The sequence below is a fragment of the Camellia sinensis genome, chromosome 2 (genome assembly GCF_055761805.1).
Source record: "Camellia sinensis isolate YWXY chromosome 2, ASM5576180v1, whole genome shotgun sequence".
NCBI lineage: Eukaryota > Viridiplantae > Streptophyta > Magnoliopsida > Ericales > Theaceae > Camellia > Camellia sinensis.
The window spans coordinates 40,559,655-40,585,351 of record NC_138962.1 but is presented as its reverse complement, the minus strand read 5'-3'; the positions used below and the strand labels follow the sequence as shown (position 1 = coordinate 40,585,351).

At 41.9% G+C, this 25,697-nt stretch overlaps 1 protein-coding gene and 1 long non-coding RNA gene across 2 annotated transcripts; both read right to left on the bottom strand.

The window, feature by feature from the left end:
* Positions 1 to 555: 555 nt before the first annotated feature.
* On the bottom strand, positions 556 to 1,672 carry LOC145819528 (uncharacterized). The gene is made up of 2 exons (XR_014360285.1): positions 1,537 to 1,672; positions 556 to 809 (listed from the first exon to the last, which is right to left on the bottom strand). It is a non-coding gene; the product is annotated as an uncharacterized LOC145819528 (long non-coding RNA).
* Positions 1,673 to 3,814: 2,142 nt separating this feature from the next.
* On the bottom strand, positions 3,815 to 4,822 carry LOC145813226 (disease resistance protein UNI-like). Its single transcript, XM_082908508.1, has 2 exons — positions 4,365 to 4,822; positions 3,815 to 4,241 (listed from the first exon to the last, which is right to left on the bottom strand). The coding sequence occupies exons 1-2, from the start codon at positions 4,820 to 4,822 to the stop codon at positions 3,815 to 3,817; spliced, it is 885 nt and encodes a 294-aa protein (XP_082764634.1).
* Between the last annotated feature and the right edge of the window lie 20,875 nt (positions 4,823 to 25,697).

Here is a 25,697-nt window from a genome sequence, read left to right as displayed (position 1 = left end):
ACAACCTTGTTCATCCTTCCTAATACCAGATTGAATAGAGAGTTGTGCAAGCCTAACATAATGATAGGTGAGAAATTTTAGCCAGGGAATACCTAAAATTAGTTGAGTTGGGCCTTAAGGGCAAGCAACAAAGTCATTACACTAATGTCACTACTGACATTGACATGTATTATATATCTGAAACAGAATCAAATTGACATGCATGTAAGATTTTCATGGAAACACATAGGTAGACCATTCTTTAGAGCAATTTCACTACTAATAGTTACCAACTCTCTTGAATTATAGATTTATGTTTATCTGTTACATCACATGATTAATGATAACAGTTCCTTTATGTTGCCTTTCCTGTATCAAGTCAAAAACTAATAATACAATTTTGAAAAAAACAAAGAAAGAATAATCGTCAGGCCCCAAAGCTAACCAAACTAGGCACATGACAATGTCGCATACCTGTAAGACTGACTGCACCCTGTGAGCATGCAGAGATGGTGAGAAACTGAATTCAATTTCATTCCACAATAATCATGGTAATCAGGAGATAAAATCACAATATATAGTAATACTTTAATCCACAATAAGAAAAGTCTCAACAACAATCCACAAATTCAGTTTTGGTAGAGTTCAATAGTTAGAGAATGCTAAATAGAGTACCACAATCTCAATATTACAAAGATTCATTGCCGCCATCAATGTCAACTGCAGTTCTATAATATAAATAACTGATGTCTCAACAGAATAATTCAAAATAACTTCTACTTGTAGCACTCCATCACAATCATAACTTCCACCGCACAATTCATCTGGATCTGTAATCAAGAAGAAGACAATAAGTTTGACAGCTCAATAATAAGTAACTACTGTCACAACTAGCCAAATCTAGAATATGGAAAAAGAATATTTTTAATTAATTAAGTTAAACAACACGGAATTTTCATAAACCTTTTGTGATTCAAGATTGTAAAGAAAATGTCATGCACTTTAGTTAACATTTAATGTCAAATCATTCCAATAAGGTGAATTTGATAATCATACAATTTTAGAAGTTATAGGATTTACTATTCAATATACACAAATAATAATATAATATGAACAATCCAAAACTCAACGCTTTGATACACAAACTCATGCTTTTTCAAATGCAGCGATAGTAACGAGTGACAAAAGCCAAAACCAAATTTAGCTCCATGGTCAAAGATTAAAAGAAAGTAGCTTATTTGTTAATATTTAACCCCTACTCGCTTAGGGTCCACATTATTGTCAAACTAGATTCATATCCTAGATAAAGTACGTGAATCCACAATGATCTCATAAAATATTTCCATAACAATTAAAGAAAAAAAAGGCAACTCAACACACAAGACTCCCTCTAAAATAGGATCTTGGGAGGACAAAATATATGCAACCTTACCCCATTTTTGGAGAGATTATTGTATCCATAACAATGAGGTGATTTCATAACTCAATGTTTAAACATTTTCAAACCAAAATATGCAGTTAAAAGAAATTCTAGATGTGGAGTATGAGATGACTTACCTCCTTCATTGCAGTGAAAAGAATCCAAACTCAACGAGTTCACGAATTGCCGAAATCTGTAAACAAGGAATTTAACAAGATCATAAAAATAGTGATTCTAAAAATACAAAATTTTATCATAAATAATTACACAAAACATTTACATGTGTGTGTGTCCCACAAATTATGAGATCTATACATATGCGAATGTTCTGTATACTTTATGTGGTTAGTTTCAGTACCTATCCCCCCCTCCCTCTTTTCCTTTTTTGTTTGTTTGTTTGTTTGTTTAAGTACTCCCATACCTTATTCAAAACTGAATATAATGCTCTTAGGGTCATGCCAAGTAGTGTTTTTATTTATAAAAAAATGAAAAATAAGGTCAAAGTAATCAACAATGATAATTAGTAACCTAGTATGTGTCTACTAGTAGTATTTTGCTATATCCAAAATATTATGAGAGGTACAATGTTAATTCCAACCTAGTCACGTGAAACTTTTGTGTTATAAGTTTTGGCATCACATAGCACAAATAATCGATGCAGATGTGTTTTGGCTAATTGACAATTTTGCAAGTATTTTTGCAATATTGTTAATCTGACATGATATTACAATATTACCTGGTTATCTACTGGAGAAGAATGGCTGAAGAGTGGGTTTGGTATGGAGATTATCCCATTGCAGAGATTCCTCCCATTCTTGCTCCCCATAAATGTGCTTAAGAACTAGTGGTGCAAATGCTTGCTCACCATCACCATTCATGTGCAAAGAAATAGGCAATTTCCTTAACATGGGACAATCACATACACGAATATATTGCTGAGATTCACATACCATTATGCCCTTATATATGCTCTTCAGCCTTGGTAGATTTGTTAGTATTAAATACTTGAAATTTCAGAGTGTGAATATGTTGCCAATGCCATCTTGATGATGGCCCCCGAATCACTCATCTCTACCTCTACAATTATCTCCTCCAAATTCTTGCATTCAGACACTGCAAGTTCCTCAAGGTTTAGGAAGTTTCGCAACAACTTGGCAGGGAAAATATTCTTGATAGAGGAACATCTAATGAAGTACAATTTCTTAAGGTTAAAGGAAAAAATGTTGTGTGGTGGAATAACTCCATCGAAGAGTACCCTAAAATTGGTTAAATCTTCAAACCATAATTCCTCAACTGCTCTTAGCAGGATTTGGTGGTCTTCTGAGAAGCATGTTGATGAGAACATGGACTCAAGCCCATTACAACTTCGAATTTCACATTTTCTTAAATCTTTCGCATCCCAGAATGACTGAATGTCTGATAAGCTAATCAGATTGTTCCATCTTATAATGTCTAAGGACTCTATGTCACCGGGGGCCACTGCACAATCTAGTCCAATACTTACAAAAGATTTCGTCTCATAGTTACAACCTTCTCCTGCTTTGGGATTGTATTCATATAGTTCGTTGTGTATGTCATTTTTATGAACAATTCCCACCACAACATTGTAACTCTCCAAACTTTGGAATTGCTGCAATGTCACATAACTAGTAAGCTCTTGCACATTGTGAAATTGAGCTTCGAGAACTTTTAATCGCCTCAAGCACAACAACTCTTATGCTGACGCTTCTACTTTTGTTCTCTTAATTCTAAGGCATTGGAGTCGTGTGCGTCTGCGTAACTTCCAGCAAGGAAACATATATAGGCTGTAATTCCATGAGAGGTCGAGATTTCTGAGATTCACCAATTCTTCTATACCTTGGGGTACTTCTTCAATCTGACTTTTAGTCAGTTTCAACTCTTTCAACGCCTTTAGTTTCTTCAATGATGGCATATACTTTAGGGTTGGACAATCAGTTAGTAACAGTGCATGCAAATTCTCCAACTTCGAAATGGACTCTGGCAAAGACTGTATCTTGGTGTTGGACAAATCCAATACCTTGAGATGCTGTATATGCGTGAAGAAAGAATCTGGAATAAGTAATACTTCTGAATAATTCTTTTTCAATAGTAAGGTAACGAGGTGAGGGCACATGGGTGGTCTAGAAGGAAGTTCTTCTATCTTGTTGTACATAAAGGAAACTTTCTCAACATCGTCAGACCAGTCTTCATATGGCACTCTTACTAAACCTTCACCAGATTGTACCATGAATCAAGGATTAGTTGATGTTATTTTGAGAGCCATCTTTCTAATCAAATCATGCATGCTTACGTATTGTCCCTGATCATTTATGTTGGTAGGACGCTCCAACAAGCAGGTATTAATGAGTTTATCCAATATAGTGTGACCTTTGTCAAACATTGCTTCTATACTCTTCATCTCTCAACTATTAGTCCCTCAACAATCCAATACTCTATCAGCTCTTCCCTGAAGATTCGATGGTCTTCTGGATACAACGCACAATATAAGAAACAATGTTGGAGCTTTTCATCTTTTAGGCGACTATAACTAAATTTTAGTCGCTCAAACACCACATTATCATCATCCCAGACCTCTTTTGTTGAGCTGATCAATTCATTTAATGCGTTTCTCCATTTATGAATGTCATTTACTCCCTTCATACTTCCAGCTATAGTAATGATTGCAAGGGGCAGCCGTGCACATTCTTTGGCAACTTTTGTTGCAATTTCTTTCACTTTTGGAGCAAGCACTGTCTGATGTTCTTCAACCTTGGTCATAAATAGATTCAGTGTTTCCTCTTCCGTGAAAAGCTCCACTTTGATCTCTCTGCACTCCATCCTCCTACACACTTCTGACGATTATGTAGTTAACACTAGTTTACATCCATTATCTCTGGTTGGTTTTGGAATACCCACATTCTCCAGAGAAAATGTTTCCCATAGATCATCTAGGATTAGCACATACCTCTTCCTTTGGGAAAGAATTTTATGTAATTTTGATGCTCTTTTTGTTTCATCCTCATACTTGGAAAGATCGAGATCCAGTGTTATAGCTATCTCACTCTGTAGTCTGCTAATGTTGAATGCTTTAGATACTGTGACCCAAATAACATCATCAAAGTGATAAGTTTCATTCATGAGTTGATTGTTAATGTGATGCACGATGGTTGATTTGCCAACTCCCTCCATTCCGAAAACACCAATCCTTCTAACCTCATCATCCATCAAGCAATTCCAAACTTTCTCTTTGTTCCTTGCACTTGTAGTTTCACCAAAAGATCCTGTTGTTGGTATGAACTGTCCACTAGATGAATCTTCAATTAGCAAACCATTAGAAAAACTACCATTTTCTTGCAGTTTTTCCACCTCTTGAATCTTCTCCGTGACAACCTTTCCCAACCGTGCGCGTGAGAAGACATCCATCTATCCTACTATTTTCTCTTGTATATGCAAAGTTTGCACATCAGCTTTTAACATTTGCACATCTCTGAGCCAAACATCAACTACTTTCTTTCGCCTTTTCCTTGACCGCTGCTCTGCACAGTTCAATTCGTTATTTATATCATCCTCTTGGCTGCTCAAGTCATCCACCTTTCTTTTGAGATTTGTCATGTTAGCATCAAGATTATTGATATATCCAATCCATTTTCCGGTTGCTTCCCCAAAACTCTTCACAGGTCTAAAAATAGAAAGTAGGAATCCCATGGTGTGGTCACTTAAGTTCCTACAAATATAAAAGTTGCAGAGGATATTAGTTAAAACCAAAAAATCCTGAACATAACTTCAATATCAATTATGATGGTTGTTAAAAAGCAACTTGAATTTTGATTTACAAAAGCAAGAGAAAGAAAATTATTCTCATATAAGCAACTTGATCCAATTACAATATTTTAGGTATCAAGATCAACCATAAACAATAAGGTAGTAGTTGGTTCATTGGAATGAAGTGGAATGGAATGATCATTCCATCAAAATATTCATTCTCATAATTGGTTAAACTAAGAAAATAATGATAAATGCACTACAAATGAAAATTATCTTTCACCATATTAAGAGAATAGTCATTCTGTATGAAAATAAAGAATCACTATTCCAATCAAATGAACCAAATAGAGCATTATGGTCTAGGGTCTTGTAGACGTCCCCGAACGCCCTGGGAGGACGAGTCCCGTTCTGTTCGTTTTGTGGGTCTACTATAGTTCGGACTCTCGAATTGTCACGGTTCTTAATCTGAACCAAAGAGTCCAAATCTAGCAAATCGTTTTGAGAAACAGATTTTTGAAAAGAAGTGCCAAACATGGACTGCTTTGCCAGATACAGAGTCGCCACCTAAATATTTTATTTTGGGGGAATTTAGGAAACCCTAACTCGGTGCCAAAGGCCACGTGTCCGTCATCACCAAAGTTGCCTCGGCTCGGGAACTTGGGTACGATTGGGGAAGGTCAGCTATGAGCACCCCCTCTCGCCCGATCAAAGATCGGCCTCTACTAACCGTGATATCTTGTTTTGAAAGCGTTATGTGTTCTTATTCCGATTATTAGCCTAGAATTACTATGTTATGCGCACAACAAACAAGTAAAGACCAAATCGCCTAATTTGGAACAAAACATTGCGGGCTTGTTTTTTAGAATAGTTTGCTACACGCAAGTAGGCTAAAATGCAGGTTTTGCCACCCTCAAGTGGGCTTTAGAAAAGATGGTTTTGCCACTATCTAGTGGGCTTAAAACTCACAGTTTTAATGTATTATTCCAATTTAGGTAATTCAACCTCCACCCACAAGCATTCAAGCAGTTATATCACATAAGCAAGTAGCCTCATGGTAAGCATGTTGTTATGGCAACACTTACACGCATGCAAGGATGCTGAAACATAAATGCTCACCGAGTACTCCAAGCCAAAACAGAAACTAGTTAGTAATCATATGCATGATCCTAATTCATGTTAAGATGGCTAATGCAACACATGCAAGATGCAGCTACAATAGGCTCGGCTAACCTATGGATGGCATATGATGATGCTACAACTAACACGTATTCAACTTGGAATTGAAATACAATGCAGTTAGTATGATGCGCTGAGCCCAGTGCATGCAAGACAAATGTATGGATACACGCATGCATAGCATAAGGTATGCTAAATTAAATATGTCCTAATACTAACCATCGAAAGCAGGTAAGTAAAAGGGAGAAAGAAGTAGGGATTGTAAGACATGCACACACGCACCCACACTTATTACAAATTCGCCCTTGCTCGGAGGGACCAAAAGAATAATACAAATTAATTAACCTACAAGCTAATTAATTATTACAGACCACCTAATTAATTAAGCAAATTAACTAAGCTAAGAAAGCAGTAAAGGCCACAGGAAGAGTGTCCAATGCGCGCGTGCTCGGGTTTGCTCGGAAATCCAACGCCATGCACAAGTTTGCCTCTGTTTTCCCTGCTCTGCTCCTCTAAAAATTGCACAAGTCCCAGGGAGCATTCTATGGACACTGTGGAACATCACCGGCTAAGACAGAACACCACCGGCCATGTCTGGATGGTCATCGACCATTTGTAAAGCCATCGGCCAACAATGGATGGCTGGTCGGCAGTATAGATGGTCGGCCGGCCAAAGCTTCCTGCAGAACTTGCTTTGACAGCAGCAGAAGGCAAAACAAGGCATGGCAATGCATTTCAAGCAAATGTATGCACCACCACATCCCTTATCATATTTATGACTCAAAGGGGTATGGTGCTCGATTCTCGGACCACCAATCGCGCATTTCAATGCGTGATAGCCCAAGAGATCAAGTATGCATTTTCAATGTAGAATGAAATGCACATAAACAAACAATGAGCTCAACCTCTATCATACTTAATTCAAGAGGCAAAGCATGCATGCCAATGTAATGCAACCTAGGCATGTGAGCTAAGTGTGCAACATGATCATGCAAACAACAAAACCATGTGCAATAGGCACATGAACTAAACAAGTAAGCATGCAAGGCATATAACATCAATGTTAATGACACACATGCAATAACATGAAAGGCATAACACATGTAAATATGCAAAGCAACTTAATACAAGAAGCATGCCAAATGCGATGACACTTAAACATGCAACATGTAAATAGGCTAAGTACCTAAACATACAAACATGTATAGCATGCAACAACATGCCAAAGGGATGGTCTTAAACTAATTTGTACAGCTCTCTACTAGGTCCAAAACAGCGGCCAAATGTCATGGAAATGAGGGCCAAAACACATACAAGCATGCATGCACACAAGGTCCAACACTTAGGCACCAAAGAGCAACTTCGAAGCGCACTTAAAAGAGGATAAACATGGATACATGGCATGCATAGAAAGCTCTGAAATCATGTTATAGAAGGTGCAAAACCAAGTAAACATTTCAAGCTAAGCATGCAACAATGGTCTAAAACTCAAGGCAAGCCAAAGGGGGGTTACATGGTAGCTATACAAAGCAAGCCATGGATGGCCTAAGCAACCAAAAACAGACCTTAAGCATGCTAAAACAAGCATAAAAGCTTCACAAAGCTAGGCCAAAACAAGTAAGCATAGTGGTCTAAATGCTAGGCACATGTTAAGGCAATTCATGGCATTACAAGACAAGTATGCAAGGCAAGCATGGTGTGTCTAAACCAACTTAAAACAGTGCTATATCATGGCAAAATAAGCACAAATACTACTTAAGACATGGCCAACATGAGTTCAAAAATGGTGCTCACACATGAGGCTTAAAATGGCACTTTTTGAAGACAACAAGGAGAGGGGATGGCCTTCTCCTTCTTAGGACCTTAAACCACCATCTTCACCACTGAAATCCCTCAAGATTTCAGTGGTGAGGAGGCCCAAACAAGGTGGTCCCGAAGCTCACCAAAAATAGCCCAAAATGGGGCCAAACAAAGCCTAAGAGGGGGTAAACAACCCCAAACACAAAAGTGACCTTAATGAAGTATCTTAAACACAAAAAAACAGAACGTTTTTATGTTATACACAAAGCCCAAATCAGCAAGCAAGACAGGCTAAAAGGGTGTGCAAAAACGGGGAATAAAGAGGGAAAAGGGGTTACCTTTGAAGACCAGTAAGAACCAGCAGCCTTTAGACCCAAAAATGCAAACCTCAACCTCTGAAAACAAGCTCCAATAACCTCCAAGTGATGATGAAGGTGTGTGGCTATGAAGTGGTGTGCAATAGGCCAAGAACAAAACCCTTTTGGACCCTCTAACCCACCCAAATGTAGAGAGAGAGGGAGATATAGAGAGAGAGTGATATATATATCTTATATATCAGATTTTTCCAACCCTGTAAAGGGGAGAAGAGGCCCTCTTTTTATAGAGAAACCAAGGGGGCAAAGCTTCTCTTAGAAGCTTTGATCAAAAAGGCCAAACTTCTCTTAGAAGCTTGGAGCAAAAGGGCCAAGCTTCTTGGAGAAGCTAGACAAAGGGGGCAAGAGGTTCAAGCTTCTTCAAGAAGCTAAAAAACGGATCAAGCTTCTTGGAGAAGCTAAAAAAATGGTCAAGCTTCTTGGAGAAGCTAAAAAGGGTCAAAAGGTTCAAGCTTCTTGGAGAAGTTAAAAAAAGGGTCAAGCTTCTTGGAGAAGCTAAAAAGGGTCAAAAGGTTCAAGCTTCTTGGAGAAGCTAAAAAAAGGATCAAGCTTCTTGGAGAAGCTAAAAAAGGGTCAAGCTTCTTGGAGAAGCTGAAAAGGTTCAAACTTCCTCAAGAAGCTAAAAAAAGGGTTCAAAAGGGTCAAGCTCCCTCAAGAAAAGGTCTCGGCCAGGAAAAGTGGCCGATTGATCAAAAACAGTGGACGACCGACCAAACACAATGCCGACTGACCATCAATAGTGCCGACCGGCCATCACCAATGGCCGGTGGCAAGGAAACAAGGCCGGTGGCCTCAAGCCATGGCCGGTGAGGTGTGGGGATGGCCTACAAGCTATTTCCCACCCTCAGAAGCAAAACAAGAAGTGTTTGATGTAAAACCAAACACAAAACAAACAAGTCGAGAGGTCTTGAGGCAAGGCGCGTAGCCGAAACCTCCGAGAATTCATGGCATTACAAGACAAGTATGCAAGGCAAGCATGGTGTGTCTAAACCAACTTAAAACAGTGCTATATCATGGCAAAATAAGCACAAATACTACTTAAGACATGGCCAACATGAGTTCAAAAATGGTGCTCACACATGAGGCTTAAAATGGCACTTTTTGAAGACAACAAGGAGAGGGGATGGCCTTCTCCTTCTTAGGACCTTAAACCACCATCTTCACCACTGAAATCCCTCAAGATTTCAGTGGTGAGGAGGCCCAAACAAGGTGGTCCCGAAGCTCACCAAAAATAGCCCAAAATGGGGCCAAACAAAGCCTAAGAGGGGGTAAACAACCCCAAACACAAAAGTGACCTTAATGAAGTATCTTAAACACAAAAAAACAGAACTTTTTTATGTTATACACAAAACCCAAATCAGCAAGCAAGACAGGCTAAAAGGGTGTGCAAAAACGGGGAATAAAGAGGGAAAAGGGGTTACCTTTGAAGACCAGTAAGAACCAGCAGCCTTTAGACCCAAAAATGCAAACCTCAACCTCTGAAAACAAGCTCCAATAACCTCCAAGTGATGATGAAGGTGTGTGGCTATGAAGTGGTGTGCAATAGGCCAAGAACAAGACCCTTTTGGACCCTCTAACCCACCCAAATGTAGAGAGAGAGGGAGATATAGAGAGAGAGTGATATATATATCTTATATATCAGATTTTTCCAACCCTGTAAAGGGGAGAAGAGGCCCTCTTTTTATAGAGAAACCAAGGGGGCAAAGCTTCTCTTAGAAGCTTTGATCAAAAAGGCCAAACTTCTCTTAGAAGCTTGGAGCAAAAGGGCCAAGCTTCTTGGAGAAGCTAGACAAAGGGGGCAAGAGGTTCAAGCTTCTTCAAGAAGCTAAAAAACGGATCAAGCTTCTTGGAGAAGCTAAAAAAATGGTCAAGCTTCTTGGAGAAGCTAAAAAGGGTCAAAAGGTTCAAGCTTCTTGGAGAAGTTAAAAAAAGGGTCAAGCTTCTTGGAGAAGCTAAAAAGGGTCAAAAGGTTCAAGCTTCTTGGAGAAGCTAAAAAAAGGATCAAGCTTCTTGGAGAAGCTAAAAAAGGGTCAAGCTTCTTGGAGAAGCTGAAAAGGTTCAAACTTCCTCAAGAAGCTAAAAAAAGGGTTCAAAAGGGTCAAGCTCCCTCAAGAAAAGGTCTCGGCCAGGAAAAGTGGCCGATTGATCAAAAACAGTGGACGGCCGACCAAACACAATGCCGACTGACCATCAATAGTGCCGACCGGCCATCACCAATGGCCGGTGGCAAGGAAACAAGGCCGGTGGCCTCAAGCCATGGCCGGTGAGGTGTGGGGATGGCCTACAAGCTATTTCCCACCCTCAGAAGCAAAACAAGAAGTGTTTGATGTAAAACCAAACACAAAACAAACAAGTCGAGAGGTCTTGAGGCAAGGCGCGTAGCCGAAACCTCCGAGAACTCAAGACAAACACAAACAGGGATGATCATCGAGTGTTCAAACGATGACGTCCAAGTCTTGAGGACGGTCAAAAATTGTAGCAACCCTCACCTTACTCTTGTCATACTTGCATACATTCATGCATGATCTTGTCTTGTTATGTTGTTTTGCAAGTTTTGCCTTGCCTTGTTTTGTTTAAGTATTGCTTGCATGATTTTGTTCCTTGCTTGGTGTGTAGCCGAGGTCATCTTGAGCTTAGTTCACCTCTGAACCTTTGTACTTAGAATTATTTTGGGACCATTTGGTCGACCCCCATCTTCACCTCGGGCATGTTTGCCGAGATGTTTTGCACTTAGTGATCCTTGTCCTTGGGCAGGTATGGCCTAGACCGAGGTGTGGCACACCCCGGCCAAGGTGTGGCACAGCTTAGTCAAGTGTTGTCCTCCCTAGCCGATGTCTTTGTTACCCTGTTGCCGAAGCTTTGACTTTAGCCGATGTCGTTACTTGCCGATGTGTCTTGCCTTAGCTTGCTGCATACGCTTTGTCATAGACTTGTCTTATCAATCAATCACCTTTTGAGTTGAACCAACCCGGTAGCGCCACGTGTCCGAGCTGATTGTTAAGACAGCCAACAGACCTAGAAACAAATCATTTTGTCTCAAATCTTTGCCTTTAGAGAGAAAAGCTCTAGAGAAGGGAGGAGAAGTTCTTGAGTGAGAATAAATCTTCCAAGCTTGATCTTCGAGGTTTGAACCGTTGAGTTCGAGTTTTGAGGTTAGAATCTTAACTTACTCTTGTTGTTATTATTAATCATCTAGCTGCATTGCATGATCGAATCTGTTTTGCATGTCATGCATCGATTTGAAGTTGGTTTCGGAAGAGAAAGATAGTATTCATGTGTTCTTGAAGAAAAGTCTCGTTTTGATCCGAAAGTTTGGAACTAGAACCATGTTTTTGTGTTTGTTCTTGCATGATCTTCTTGTATGGGTACCCAGGTCCATATTTTGAACTCATGGCATGAAATCTCAGATTTTTGTAACAAGTTATGATCTTCCATTCATCTTCCTCATGACCATGTTCTTCATGTTCTTCAAAGGGAAACCCAGGTTTTCCCGACTTTGTTTTTGAATGAGGCCATCGGGCCCACACCTCGGCAAGGAGGTGTGGGACCTCGGCAAAGACCTGGTTGGTACCCAGTGTGTTTTCATGAGACGGGAGCAGTGTTTAAACTCCGAACATGTTTTGCTTTGTTACTGACTTGGATCTGGTGAGAATGCCGGGATCATTTGCATGCATATAAAGCTTGTTTTGAGAACGTGATTACCATGTGATTGTAGGTCCTTGATCTTTGCTTTGAGCCTACACCCGAGAAGATCTATGTGAGTGGTATTTCTAATAAAGCTATGTTATACTGTTTTGAGAAATCTTGCTTTGCTTTGTTTTGACGAAAGTATTTGTTAAGCATGAATGAATAGCCCTGTTTTGATGTATCAAGTATAAGCTTTGTTTTGATGTCATCCTAGAAAAGTCCTTTGTGCTGGAGGACTCTAAACTTTCGCAGCACTAAGTATAAAAGGATACGGTCCTTTCTTGGAAAGACTATCGTGTTAAAACGGGCTACGGGCCTAAGTAACACAAGACCATCGTGTTAAAAGGAGCTACGGGCTTAAGTAACACAAGTCCCTTGTGCTGGAGGACTATAAACTTTCGCAGTACTTTTGACTAATCGATTACGGATCATGCAGTCTTTGTTTTGCCACTGACGGTTTACCGCGTGGATTTGTTTGTTCGGAAAGCTTGATTTGTGTTTTGCCGATGCCAGTGAGCATCCTTTGAGACTTGTAAGACTTGATATATGAATACGGTTCATCTCTTGTTTTGATAAAGTTTTGATGTGTTTTGCTTTGAAAGGATCTCGGCTAATATTCGTATGGTCTTGGCATATTTCGTTTGGAAAAGACTTCGGCTATATTCATGCAAAACCTTTATTACTTGCACCATTCACTGAGTATCTAAGCTCACCCTCTCTATATATATGTAGGTGATGAGCAGGACGTCGGCGACGCCTAGAATGTGTTTTTGAAAGCTTGTTTTGGATCCATGATTTTGTCGGCTTTGTTTTGTATTTACGTCGGCGATGTCATTTCTTTTATGTCGGCGAATCTTGAAAATCATGCTTCTTGGCTTGTATTCACTGTATTTTGTATATGTCGGCTCGAGAAGCCTTTTGATCAAGATGTAATACGTATTTTACTTTGTTTTATTCAAATTGTAAAGCTTTGTAAGGATGTATGCCATTACATTTGATCTATGCACTGCTCTTATGGACCACTTGCATTTTGATTTATTGCTTCCGCATTTGTGAGCCCCGTTTATTATACTCTGATTGTGTTAAACATTTGAAAGTTGGCCTTCGGTAATCTCGGATTACTGGCCATCACGGCACCAAACTACTAGGGGCGGTTTGGGGTCAGACAAAAATGGAGTGTCTACAGTTGCCCCTCTTTGACAGAACTCGAAAGTCATAACAATGACGGGAGTGATTGTCAAAGCCCAAAGACGACCCATTTCTGACAAGGCCGAAGACTCAGAAAAAAGCATACAAGCTACAAATAAAGGTATGCGCCCGAGGGCAGGGGCAAAATGCAAGACAATGCACAAAGCCGAGCTTAACTTTTGATCATGCAAAGAAACATAGGGACGTATCCCGATGTTTCGGAAAGGTATAAGCATTGGAACGTATTCCAAATGCTCTTAACCAAAGAGGGAGGAACATAGGGACGCATCCCTGTGTTTCGAAAGAGCGGAAGAAACATAGGGACGTATCCCAGTGTTTCGAAAAAGTGGAAGAAACATAGGGACGTATCCCGGTGTTTCAGAAAGGTGGAAGAAACATAGGGACGTATCCCGGTGTTTCGGAAAAGTGAAAGAAACATAGGGACGTATCCCGGTGTTTCGGAAAGAGAGAGAAACGTAGGGACGTATCCCGGTGTTTCGATAAGGTATAAGCATTGGAACGTATTCCAAATGCTCGTAACCAAAGAAGGAGAAACATTAGGACATATCCCGCTATTTCGAAAAGAGAAAGAAACATAGGGACGTATCCCGGTGTTTCGAATTGAGTGAGAATTGGAACGTATTCTGAAGTTTCGGAAGAAAGGAGAAACATAGGGATGTATCCCGAAGTTTCGGAAGGAAAGAGAAACATAGGGACGTATCCCAGTGTTCCGAATTGAGTGAGAAACATAGGGACGTATCCCGGTGTTTCGAATTGAGTGAGCATTGGAACGTATTCCGAACGCTTTTAACCAAATAAGGAGAAACATAGGGACGTATCCCAGTGTTTCGGAATGAGAAGAGAAAACATAGGGACGTATCCCGAAGTTTCGGAAGGAAGGAGAAACATAGGGACGTATCCCACAGTTTCGGAAGGAAAGAGAAACATAGGGACGTATCCCGGAGTTTCGGAAGGAATGTGAAACATAGGGACGTATCCCGAAGTTCCAGAGTGGTTCAAGCACTAGAACGTATTCCAAATGCTCTTAACCAAAGAGGGAGAAACATAGGGACGTATCCCTGTGTTTCGGAAGAGCGGAAAAAACATAGGGACGTATCCCAGTGTTTCGAAAAAGTGGAAGAAACATAGGGACATATCCCGGTGTTTCGGAAAGGTGGAAGAAACATAGGGACGTATCCCGGTGTTTCAGAAAGGTGAAAGAAACATAGGGACGTATCCCGGTGTTTCGGAAAGGTGGAAGAAACATAGGGACGTATCCCGGTGTTTCGGAAAGAGAGAGAAACGTAGGGACGTATCCCGGTGTTTTGATAAGGTATAAGCATTGGAACGTATTCCGAATGCTCGTAACCAAAGAAGGAGAAACATTAGGACATATCCCGCTGTTTCGAAAAGAGAGAGAAACATAGGGACGTATCCCGGTGTTTCGAATTGAGTGAGAATTGGAACGTATTCCGAAGTTTCGGAAGGAAGGAGAAACATAGGGACGTATCCCGAAGTTTCGGAAGGAAAGAGAAACATAGGGACGTATCCCAGAGTTTCGAAAGGAATGAGAAACATAGGGACGTATCCCGGAGTTTCGGAAAGAAAGAGAAACATAGGGACGTATCCCAGTGTTCCAGAGTGGTTCAAGCACTAGAACGTATTCCAAATACTCTTAACCAAAGAGGGAGAAACATAGGGACGTATCCCAGTGTTTCGGAAAGAGAGAGAAACATAGGGACGTATCCCGGTGTTTCGAATTGAGTGAGCATTGGAACGTATTCCAAATGCTTTTAACTGAAGGGGGTGAAACATAGGGACGTATCCCAGTGTTTCGGAATGATAAGAGAAAACATAGGGACGTATCCCGATGTTTCGGAAAAGTCGGAGGAACATAGGACGTATCCCGGTGTTTCGAAAAGGAGAAGAAACATAGGGACGTATCCCGATGTTTCGGAAAATGAGCGAGAAACATAGGGACGTATCCTGGTGTTTCGGAAAAGAATGAGAAACATAGGGACGTATCCTGGTGTTTCGAAAAAAGAGAGAAATGTAGGGACGTATCCCGGTGTTCCGCAAGGAATGAGAAACATAGGGACGTATCCCGGTGTTACGGAAGGAATGAGAAACATAGGGACGTATCCCGGTGTTTCAAAAAGGAATGAGAAACATAGGGACGTATCCTGGTGTTTCGGAAAAAGAGAGAAATGTAGGGACGTATCCCGGTGTTCCGCAATGAATGAGAAACATAGGGACGTATCCCGGTGTTTCGGAAGGAATGAGAAACATAGGGACATATCCCAGTGTTTCGAAAAAGGAGAAGAAAAATAGGGACGTATCCCAGTGTTTCAAAACAAGGAGAAGAAACATAGGGACGTATCCCGGTATTTCCGAATAAGAGAGAGTGTATAACAATGCAAGTGGAAAGTGCGTGACAACGCAAGTGAAAAGGTGCACGACAGTGCAAATATAATGTGCATAACAATGCAGGTGTAACGGTGCATAACAATGCTAGATAGATGTGCATAACAATGCAACGAATGGAGTGCGTAACAATGCGATGAATGTGCAACTTCAAAAGCGCGTTTGAAACAAAATGCCGAATAAGGAAATACAAGCCTTAACGAGACCAAATCCAAACGCTACCTCCGATTTACCTCTCGGAGGGGTTTGTAACACACTCCGCTTGAAAAGGGTACACCCTGTTTGTATTGGTGAGAGATAACATCTGCTGCTGCTTTAATTGCCATTCTGACTTGAAGCAAGCTTAAGCTTGGAGTAGAGGCACACTCATTCTTCGAAACACTGACAAGGCCTGAAGAGGTACATCTGGAGTACAATCACGGAATTTTCTGAAGGTGAAACACACTCAGATGCTTTGGTTTTCCCTCTTTTCTTTTGCTTTGTAGTCTGGAACCTATATAGTTTCAAATAGGTCCTCGTTTTACTGTTCTCACATGACCTGGGTTGAACCTTGCGGTTTATGAAAGAAAGAATCTTGTTTTGCATAAATGTGCGGAATGGCGCAGCACTCTGAGCACAAAACGATTTTTTGAAAATGAGAAAAGGGTTCTCAACCGGGTATTGAGCCTACAACTGAACACAGCATACTATAACTCAACAAAAGGTACACGACCTAAACACATCGAGTAACACTCGAAGAAGACTCAAAAGTTGAGGTAAACAAAACAAAAGAAACGACACACAGACGTGTTACAAAGACGAGAGACCTCTCAGTGCACGAGGAGCCAATTTCTCCAGGTATTATTTCCCACCCTTTCCTCATTTGTGATTCTCACATCACTCAGCCCTCAGGCTCTTTTTTCTCTCAAAACCCTTTTCTCGCTTTTTCTCTCAGCGCACATCTCTCTATTCTTCAATCTCTCATTTTTTATCCCTCCCCTGGGTGGTTGATGGATAAACAGAAAGTTATGGGCTCTTGCCCCTAGCATTCTGCCAGATTCTTCTTCTTGTTCACAACAGTGGGTTTCTTCCACAGAGGGGCTGCGCTACAATTGGGTGTGTAGCAAATCTGCAGCTGACATCGGTTTACGATGCTCTGCTGGGGAGTTTGGACGTGATCAGATCTGTCCAGATAAGGGAGTGGAGTATCTTGTCCTATTCCGGTTTGTGCTTCGCACTTGGCTTGATACCTCGTTGCTTGGAGGATGAGAGAGCTTTCAGCCCTTTTGTTGTTAACCTCAGTTGTGCCCTTCTTGGCAGGTAGAGTGCCCTTTCTGGCAAGTATGTTGACAACGGGAGAAAGAGAGAACACCTTACTCAACTGTGCCCCTATTTCATCATTTTGACCATTTTTTGTTTTTGCTTTCTACTAAAACAATTTTGACCGATATGAGAGTTAGATTAACATACTTGTTCGATTTTTGATTTGAAAATCATGCAAGTCAGGTAATGAGCACTGAAAATTTTCCCTTTTTGGGTCCGAGAAATGGTCTAGTTTTGAAAAAGATGAAATAATTTTCGACAAAATAGTCAACCTCTGTAAAAATTCTCAAAAACTGTTTTTGCAAACGATCAATGCTCGACGAGCACGAAACTTACTCTCGAGATGCACAACCTCGGATCGGAGGCAATGGAAAATTGCTCCTTGTTTGGATGGCACTGCAGGGCAACGGAAAGTTGCCCCTGGTTTGAACGGCGACTCATAGCAACGGAAAGTTGCCCCTTGTCTGGATAACGTCGCAACATGTTGTAAACAGTCCTCTTTAGTGATGATCACAACCGAGCTCTCGGATACAGAGAAGACGAAGATGGTCAAAACCAATATATGGGCACAGTCGCTTTGGAAGTGTTTGTGGCTGGACTTCAGAACGAAGTTGCCTACGTATCCCAAAGATGGGAATCAAGCCTTACGTAGTTCGGGTTAAGGTACACTCGGGTATTAACCTCTCCTTTTGCGCTCTAACTTTTGCCAAGGCCGCCCTTCTGGGTTTTCAACCTTGCGAGCTATGTTTTTCTTCTTTTCTTTTCAATTCTTTTCATCTTTTTTTTTTTTTTTTTTTTGTTCTTTTTCTTCTTTGTTGTATTCTTTGCATTTTTCTTTTTCTTCTTTCTTTTTTTTTTTTCTTTTTTCTTGCTCTAACTTTTGCCTAGGTCGCCCTTCCGGGTTTTTCGACCCAGCGAGCCTCTCAAGGGTAAAAGTGTAGCTTTGTCCATGTCAAATGGTTTTGAGATCCTGAAGTCATCTGAATCCAAGAGAATGGCTGATGTTCGCTGACGATGCAGGAGTCCATCCAATGGGGGGCAGAATTTGCCCCTAGTGTTGCGGATAGGAACTCAGTTGTTCTTCAGCAAAAACTATCTTCTTTCCTCCCTTCTGGGATTTGGCATTCTTGCCGACCTACTTGTGGAATGATCCATCTTCGGCTCTTCAAGCACATTTGAAATTCTTTGCCCCTAGTTCCAGGGGTGCTTCTGATCTAGCTTTGCAAGCTTCTTTTGATGACATCTGATCTTCTTGACCTGACTTTCTTGCCTCTTGTTCGAGGGCTGCTTTGAATACGGCCACACAGGCCTCCTTTGATGGTTGACCGTTGACCATTCTGAATTCTAGTCCAAGGTTTGAAAATGAGGGGTCGAGTCTCTAGGCTGAGAGCGATCCTAAGCTGCACAATCTCAAGAGTGATTCCACACAAGTCTTCGCAAGATCGCGCAAAACAGTTTTTGAAATCTTTTAAGAAAGCGACAAATCGCTCGCGCTGAAGACAATGTAGAACCAATCTGGATCAAGTCAGGATCCTTCTCAGTACTCATATTAACAAGCATGATCTTGATCATTAAGCGTTTAGAATGCCTCTCTTTCTCTCAGTTGATCAAATTTTGCAAAACCCGAGGAATTCCTTCCTCTTCATTTTTATCACAATGTTTCGAAAAAAGTTCTGGAAAACTTAGGTCGATGCAATGAATTCAAGGCACAGAAAAGACACAGCTTCTAGTCAAATACTGCCATCTCATTTAAAATTTCTGGCACACCGCAGAAGCAAACACAAGAGTGTGAAAATCACTGCTTTTCCATTCAGATCTGTTGGCATAACTGGCTCCAAGGCAGAAACAGACTCAAAAGAAAGCAAAAAAGACAAGCACAAAACAAGCAAGTGATGTCCGAGGTAACACCCCCGAAATCACCCGACTCTAACAAAACAGGATTGACTCGACACAACAAGACAGACCCGACTGACTCAGTATGAAAAGACTGACTCAATACAAAACGACAAGACTGACCCAATACCCAAGTCAGAAAGTACAAAACTAGCATTCGCAGATGCTCAAAACAGTGCGTGCCATACGCCACATCCAGAGTAAAATGAGCGCCGCCCGTAGGTGGTTCATCCCTCGATCACATCATATTATCCCCCACAAGTTCACTGATCAAGTGCCGATAGACTTTGCAGGACCTAGTGCGGGGATGACCTTGTTGTCAATCAGATTTTGTATCTCGTGGCGGAGATGGACGCAACTGTCGGTGTCATGACCGGTTTGTTGATGAAAAGCACAGCACTTAGTCGGGTCATGCTTTGCAGGGAGAGGATCGGGTAGAGGCCGTTGTTCTAACGGTTTTAGATGTCCTTTCCTGAGTAGGACCCTTAGAGCTTTAGACAAAGGCATAAAGAGTGGGGTGAAAACCCTCTTGCCTCGGGGGAGATAGTCCGAAGTTCGGGGATTTGGATTGGATTCACCAACAAAGGGGGTGGCTGTTCTTGGTGTGGTGGTGGTGACCATGCCCACTTCAGAAGATTTTGCAGCTGCATCACCGCTGGTGGTCGCACTTGAATTGCGGGAAAACGCCTTCCTAGGCCGCTCCTTCTCCTAGTTAATGAGGCCCTGCTTCATAGCGTCCTCGATCTGTACTCCCATCTCGTGCAAATCTGAAAAGGTAGGGAAGGGGAGCACGATCATTTTCTGCATTAGTTTGGACTGGAGGCTGCGCATAACCATCCGTATTTGATCCTTATCTGTTGGCCTAATGGTCATCATTGAGGCCTTGGCCCTCCAGCGGGCCACAAATTCTGAGAAGCTCTCCTTTGGCTCTTGGCGGGTGACTTCAAGATCACGAGTTGTGACCTCAATCTGTGCGTTGTAGGAGTATTGATCACTGAAGGCCTCAGCCATCTCTTCCCAATTCTGTTTCACAGAGTTTTCTAATTTTGCATACCAGATTGCGGCTATCCCAGACAGGGTTCGGCCAAACAATGATAGCTTCTGTAATCTGGTGAGGCCCATCGGCCTTAGTATGTCCAAAAACAGCCGCAAATGTACCATGGGATCCCCCGATCCATCAAAGCGGTCGATGTGCGGCATCTTAAATCTGTCCGGCAGCGTCACAGCCGAGTCTGTATACCCATCTTCAATATCACGAATGGAGTGGGCCCCTTGAGACTTCTTGAACAATTTCTCAAGCTTGTTCACTTTCAATGTTGTGGGGTCCGTCTCGATATCAAAGGGGGGGTCTGGTAGGTTGGTGGGTGTTTTAGATAGCTGGGGTAGAACCGGGGGCAGAGCTGGCCCTGTCGGAGTGTCCGTATCTTCCTGGACATTAGCTGTCTCCCCGAGTGTTGGAACTCTTGGTGGAGGAGGAGCCTGGTGTGAAGTAGATACTCCAGTTTGCTGCTCTAACCTGGCAATTGTCTCTGCCTGTTGGGCTATGACCACATCCTGTTGCTTGGCGAATTCTGCTTGACGGACAGCATCTTGCTATATGGCTTTCATACTATCCTGGAGTTGGCGCACCATCTCTTCCATTCCCTCCATACTGCCTTGATCTAACTGATCTATCGGTATATCTGTCTCTGTGGTAAAAGCAGATATCTCAACCCAACCGCACACAGGTGAGATGGATAATGATTGCTGATCCGAAGACTGTTGAACTGATGATCTGTGCCTAACTGGCCTTTTTACCCTGCCTCTGGCAAAGGAACACTGATTGCCCTTGAACTGAATCTCTGACCTGACAAAGTCTATTAGCACAAGTCCAATGAACAACGGGGAATACCAGAGCCTTCTGAAGCTATGGTTCCAGGACTACCTAGCAAAAGGGAAAACAGAGAGCATCTCAGCCTGATTTCACCATAACCCATATGAGCAAAGCTGAATGACTGTGCCCCCTTACAGAATTCTGCCCAAGATACTGCCTGTAAACTGATACCCTCAGGTAAAACTGATTCCCCAAATACTGATAGTGATGCCCGCGGGCCTGTTACTCAGACTTGCAAACTGTTATGTGCATTCCCTGTAGAGATACACTCTGAAAGTACATAGCAAACAAATGAGAGCCAAGACACCCCTATGTTGGGGTAGGGTTTCCCTGTCCTATTTTGTCAGGAGCTAGGGTTTCACTACGCACGCAGCAGTTTTCAAACAACCTAACATCGGGTAAGCAACCTGTTCTAGTTTGGAATAGTCACTATGGATTTCGATATGCACTAGGTCGAATGGTCGAAAAAGGTGCCCCGGTAAAATCGGGGTTTGTGTTCCCATACTGTCAGAGCCCACAACCAGTCAGCCTTATGGCATGCTTTGACAAAGTCAAGCCTCCGGCAAACCGTTCAGGAATGGCAGATGGCAAACACGGTGTCCTAGGCGCACCAATGCACATGAAATGCAAAGAGACACATAAATGAAATCAAAACAGGATATCATGAGTTCGAGTCAAGCTCTCTAAATCCCCAGCGGAGTCGCCAGAAACTGTAGATGTCCACGAACGCCCTGGGAGGACGAGTCCCGTTCTGTTCGTTTTGTGGGTCTACTACAGTTCGGACTCTCAAATTGTCACGGTTCTTAATCTGAACCAAAGAGTCCAAATCTGGCAAATCGTTTTGAGAAACAGATTTTTGAAAAGAAGTGCCAAACATGGACTGCTTTGCCAGATATAGAGTCGCCACCTAAATATTTTATTTTGGGGGAATTTAGGAAACCCTGACTCGGTGCCAAAGGCCACGTGTCCGTCATCACCAAAGTTGCCTCGGCTCGGGAACTTGGGTACGATTGGGGAAGGTCAGCTATGAGCACCCCCTCTCGCCCGATCAAAGATCGGCCTCTACTAACCGTGATATCTTGTTTTGAAAGCGTTATGTGTTCTTATTCCGATTATTAGCCTAGAATTACTATGTTATGTGCACAACAAACAAGTAAAGACCAAATCGCCTAATTTGGAACAAAACATTACGGGCTTGTTTTTTAGAATAGTTTGCTACACGCAAGTAGGCTAAAATGCAGGTTTTGCCACCCTCAAATGGGCTTTAGAAAAGATGGTTTTGCCACTATCTAGTGGCCTTAAAACTCACAGTTTTAATGCATTATTCCAATTTAGGTAATTTAACCTCCACCCACAAGCATTCAAGCAGTTATATCACATAAGCAAGTAGCCTCATGGTAAGCATGCTGTTATGGCAACACTCACACGCATGCAAGGATGCTAAAACATAAATGCTCACCGAGTACTCCAAGCCAAAACAGAAACTAGTTAGTAATCATACGCATGATCCTAGTTTATGTTAAGATGGCTAATGCAACGAATGCAAGATGCAGCAACAATAGGCTCGGCTAATCTATGGATGTCATATGATGATGCTACAACTAACACGTATTCAACTTGGAATTGAAATACAATGCAGTTAGTATGGTGCGCTGAGCCCAGTGCATACAAGACAAATGTATGGATGCACGCATGCATAACATAAGGTATGCTAAATTAAATATGTCCTAATACTAACCATCGAAAGCAGGAAAGTAAAAGGAAGAAAGAAGTGGGGATTGGAAGACATGCACACACGCACCCACACTTATTACAAATTCGCCCTTGCTCGGAGGGACCAAAAGAATAATACAAATTAACCTACAAGCTAATTAATTATTACAGACCACCTAATTAATTAAGCAAATTAACTAAGCTAAGAAAGCAGTAAAGGCCTCAGGAAGAGGGTCCAATGCGCGCGTGCTTGGGTTTTCTCGGAAATCCAACGCCATGCACAAGTTTGCCTCTGTTTTCCCTGCTTTGCTCCTCTGAAAATTGCACAAGTCCCAGGGAGCATTCTATGGACACTGTGGAACATCACCGGCGAAGACAGAACACCACCGGCCATGTCCGGATGGTCATCGACCATTTGTAAAGCCATCGGCCAACAATGGATGGCCGGTCGGCAGTATAGATGGCCGGCCGGCCAAAGCTTCCTGCAGAACTTGTTTTGACAGCAGCAGAAGGCAAAACAAGGCATGGCAATCCATTTCAAGCAAATGTATGCACCACCACATCCCTTATCATATTTATGACTCAAAGGGGTATGGTGCTCGATTCTCGAACCACCAATCGCGCATTTCAATGCATGATGGCCCAAGAGATCAAGGATGCATTTTCAATGTAGAATGAAATGCACATAAACAAACAATGAGCTCAACCTCTATCATACTCAATTCAAGAGGCAAAGCATACATGCCAATGTAATGCAACCTAGGCATGTGAGCTAAGTGTGCAACATGATCATGCAAACAACAAAACCATGTGCAATAGGCACATGAACTAAACAAGTAAGCATGCAAGGCATATAACATCAGTGTTAATGACACACATGCAATAACATGAAAGGCATAACACATGTAAATATGCAAAGCAACTTAATACAAGAAGCATGCCAAATGCGATGACACTTAAACATGCAACATGTAAATAGGCTAAGTACCTAAACATACAAACATGTATAGCATGCAACAACATGCCAAAGGGATGGTCTTAAACTAATTTGTACAGCTCTCTACTAGGTCCAAAACAGCGGCCAAATGTCATGGAAATGAGGGCCAAAACACATACAAGCATGCATGCACACAAGGTCCAACACTTAGGCACCAAAGAGCAACTTCGAAGCGCACTTAAAAGAGGATAAACATGGATACATGGCATGCATAGAAAGCTCTGAAATCATGTTATAGAAGGTGCAAAACCAAGTAAACATTTCAAGCTAAGCATGCAACAATGGTCTAAAACTCAAGGCAAGCCAAAGGGGGGTTACATGGTAGCTATACAAAGCAAGCCATGGATGGCCTAAGCAACCAAAAACAGACCTTAAGCATGCTAAAACAAGCATAAAAGCTTCACAAAGCTAGGCCAAAACAAGTAAGCATAGTGGTCTAAATGCTAGGCACATGTTAAGGCAATTCATGGCATTACAAGACAAGTATGCAAGGCAAGCATGGTGTGTCTAAACCAACTTAAAACAGTGCTATATCATGGCAAAATAAGCACAAATACTACTTAAGACATGGCCAACATGAGTTCAAAAATGATGCTCACACATGAGGCTTAAAATGGCACTTTTTGAAGACAACAAGGAGAGGGGATGGCCTTCTCCTTCTTAGGACCTTAAACCACCATCTTCACCACTGAAATCCCTCAAGATTTCAGTGGTGAGGAGGCCCAAACAAGGTGGTCCCGAAGCTCACCAAAAATAGCCCAAAATGGGGCCAAACAAAGCCTAAGAGGGGGTAAACAACCCCAAACACAAAAGTGACCTTAATGAAGTATCTTAAACACAAAAAAACAGAACTTTTTTATGTTATACACAAAGCCCAAATCAGCAAGCAAGACAGGCTAAAAGGGTGTGCAAAAACGGGGAATAAAGAGGGAAAAGGGGTTACCTTTGAAGACCAGTAAGAACCAGCAGCCTTTAGACCCAAAAATGCAAACCTCAACCTCTGAAAACAAGCTCCAAGAACCTCCAAGTGATGATGAAGGTGTGTGGCTATGAAGTGGTGTGCAATAGGCCAAGAACAAGACCCTTTTGGACCCTCTAACCCACCCAAATGTAGAGAGAGAGGGAGATATAGAGAGAGAGTGATATATATATCTTATATATCAGATTTTTCCAACCCTGTAAAGGGGAGAAGAGGCCCTCTTTTTATAGAGAAACCAAGGGGGCAAAGCTTCTCTTAGAAGCTTTGATCAAAAAGGCCAAACTTCTCTTAGAAGCTTGGAGCAAAAGGGCCAAGCTTCTTGGAGAAGCTAGACAAAGGGGGCAAGAGGTTCAAGCTTCTTCAAGAAGCTAAAAAACGGATCAAGCTTCTTGGAGAAGCTAAAAAAATGGTCAAGCTTCTTGGAGAAGCTAAAAAGGGTCAAAAGGTTCAAGCTTCTTGGAGAAGTTAAAAAAAGGGTCAAGCTTCTTGGAGAAGCTAAAAAGGGTCAAAAGGTTCAAGCTTCTTGGAGAAGCTAAAAAAAGGATCAAGCTTCTTGGAGAAGCTAAAAAAGGGTCAAGCTTCTTGGAGAAGCTGAAAAGGTTCAAACTTCCTCAAGAAGCTAAAAAAAGGGTTCAAAAGGGTCAAGCTCCCTCAAGAAAAGGTCTCGGCCAGGAAAAGTGGCCGATTGATCAAAAACAGTGGACGGCCGACCAAACACAATGCCGACTGACCATCAATAGTGCCGACCGGCCATCACCAATGGCCGGTGGCAAGGAAACAAGGCCGGTGGCCTCAAGCCATGGCCGGTGAGGTGTGGGGATGGCCTACAAGCTATTTCCCACCCTCAGAAGCAAAACAAGAAGTGTTTGATGTAAAACCAAACACAAAACAAACAAGTCGAGAGGTCTTGAGGCAAGGCGCGTAGCCGAAACCTCCGAGAACTCAAGACAAACACAAACAGGGATGATCATCGAGTGTTCAAACGATGACGTCCAAGTCTTGAGGACGGTCAAAAATTGTAGCAACCCTCACCTTACTCTTGTCATACTTGCATACATTCATGCATGATCTTGTCTTGTTATGTTGTTTTGCAAGTTTTGCCTTGCCTTGTTTTGTTTAAGTATTGC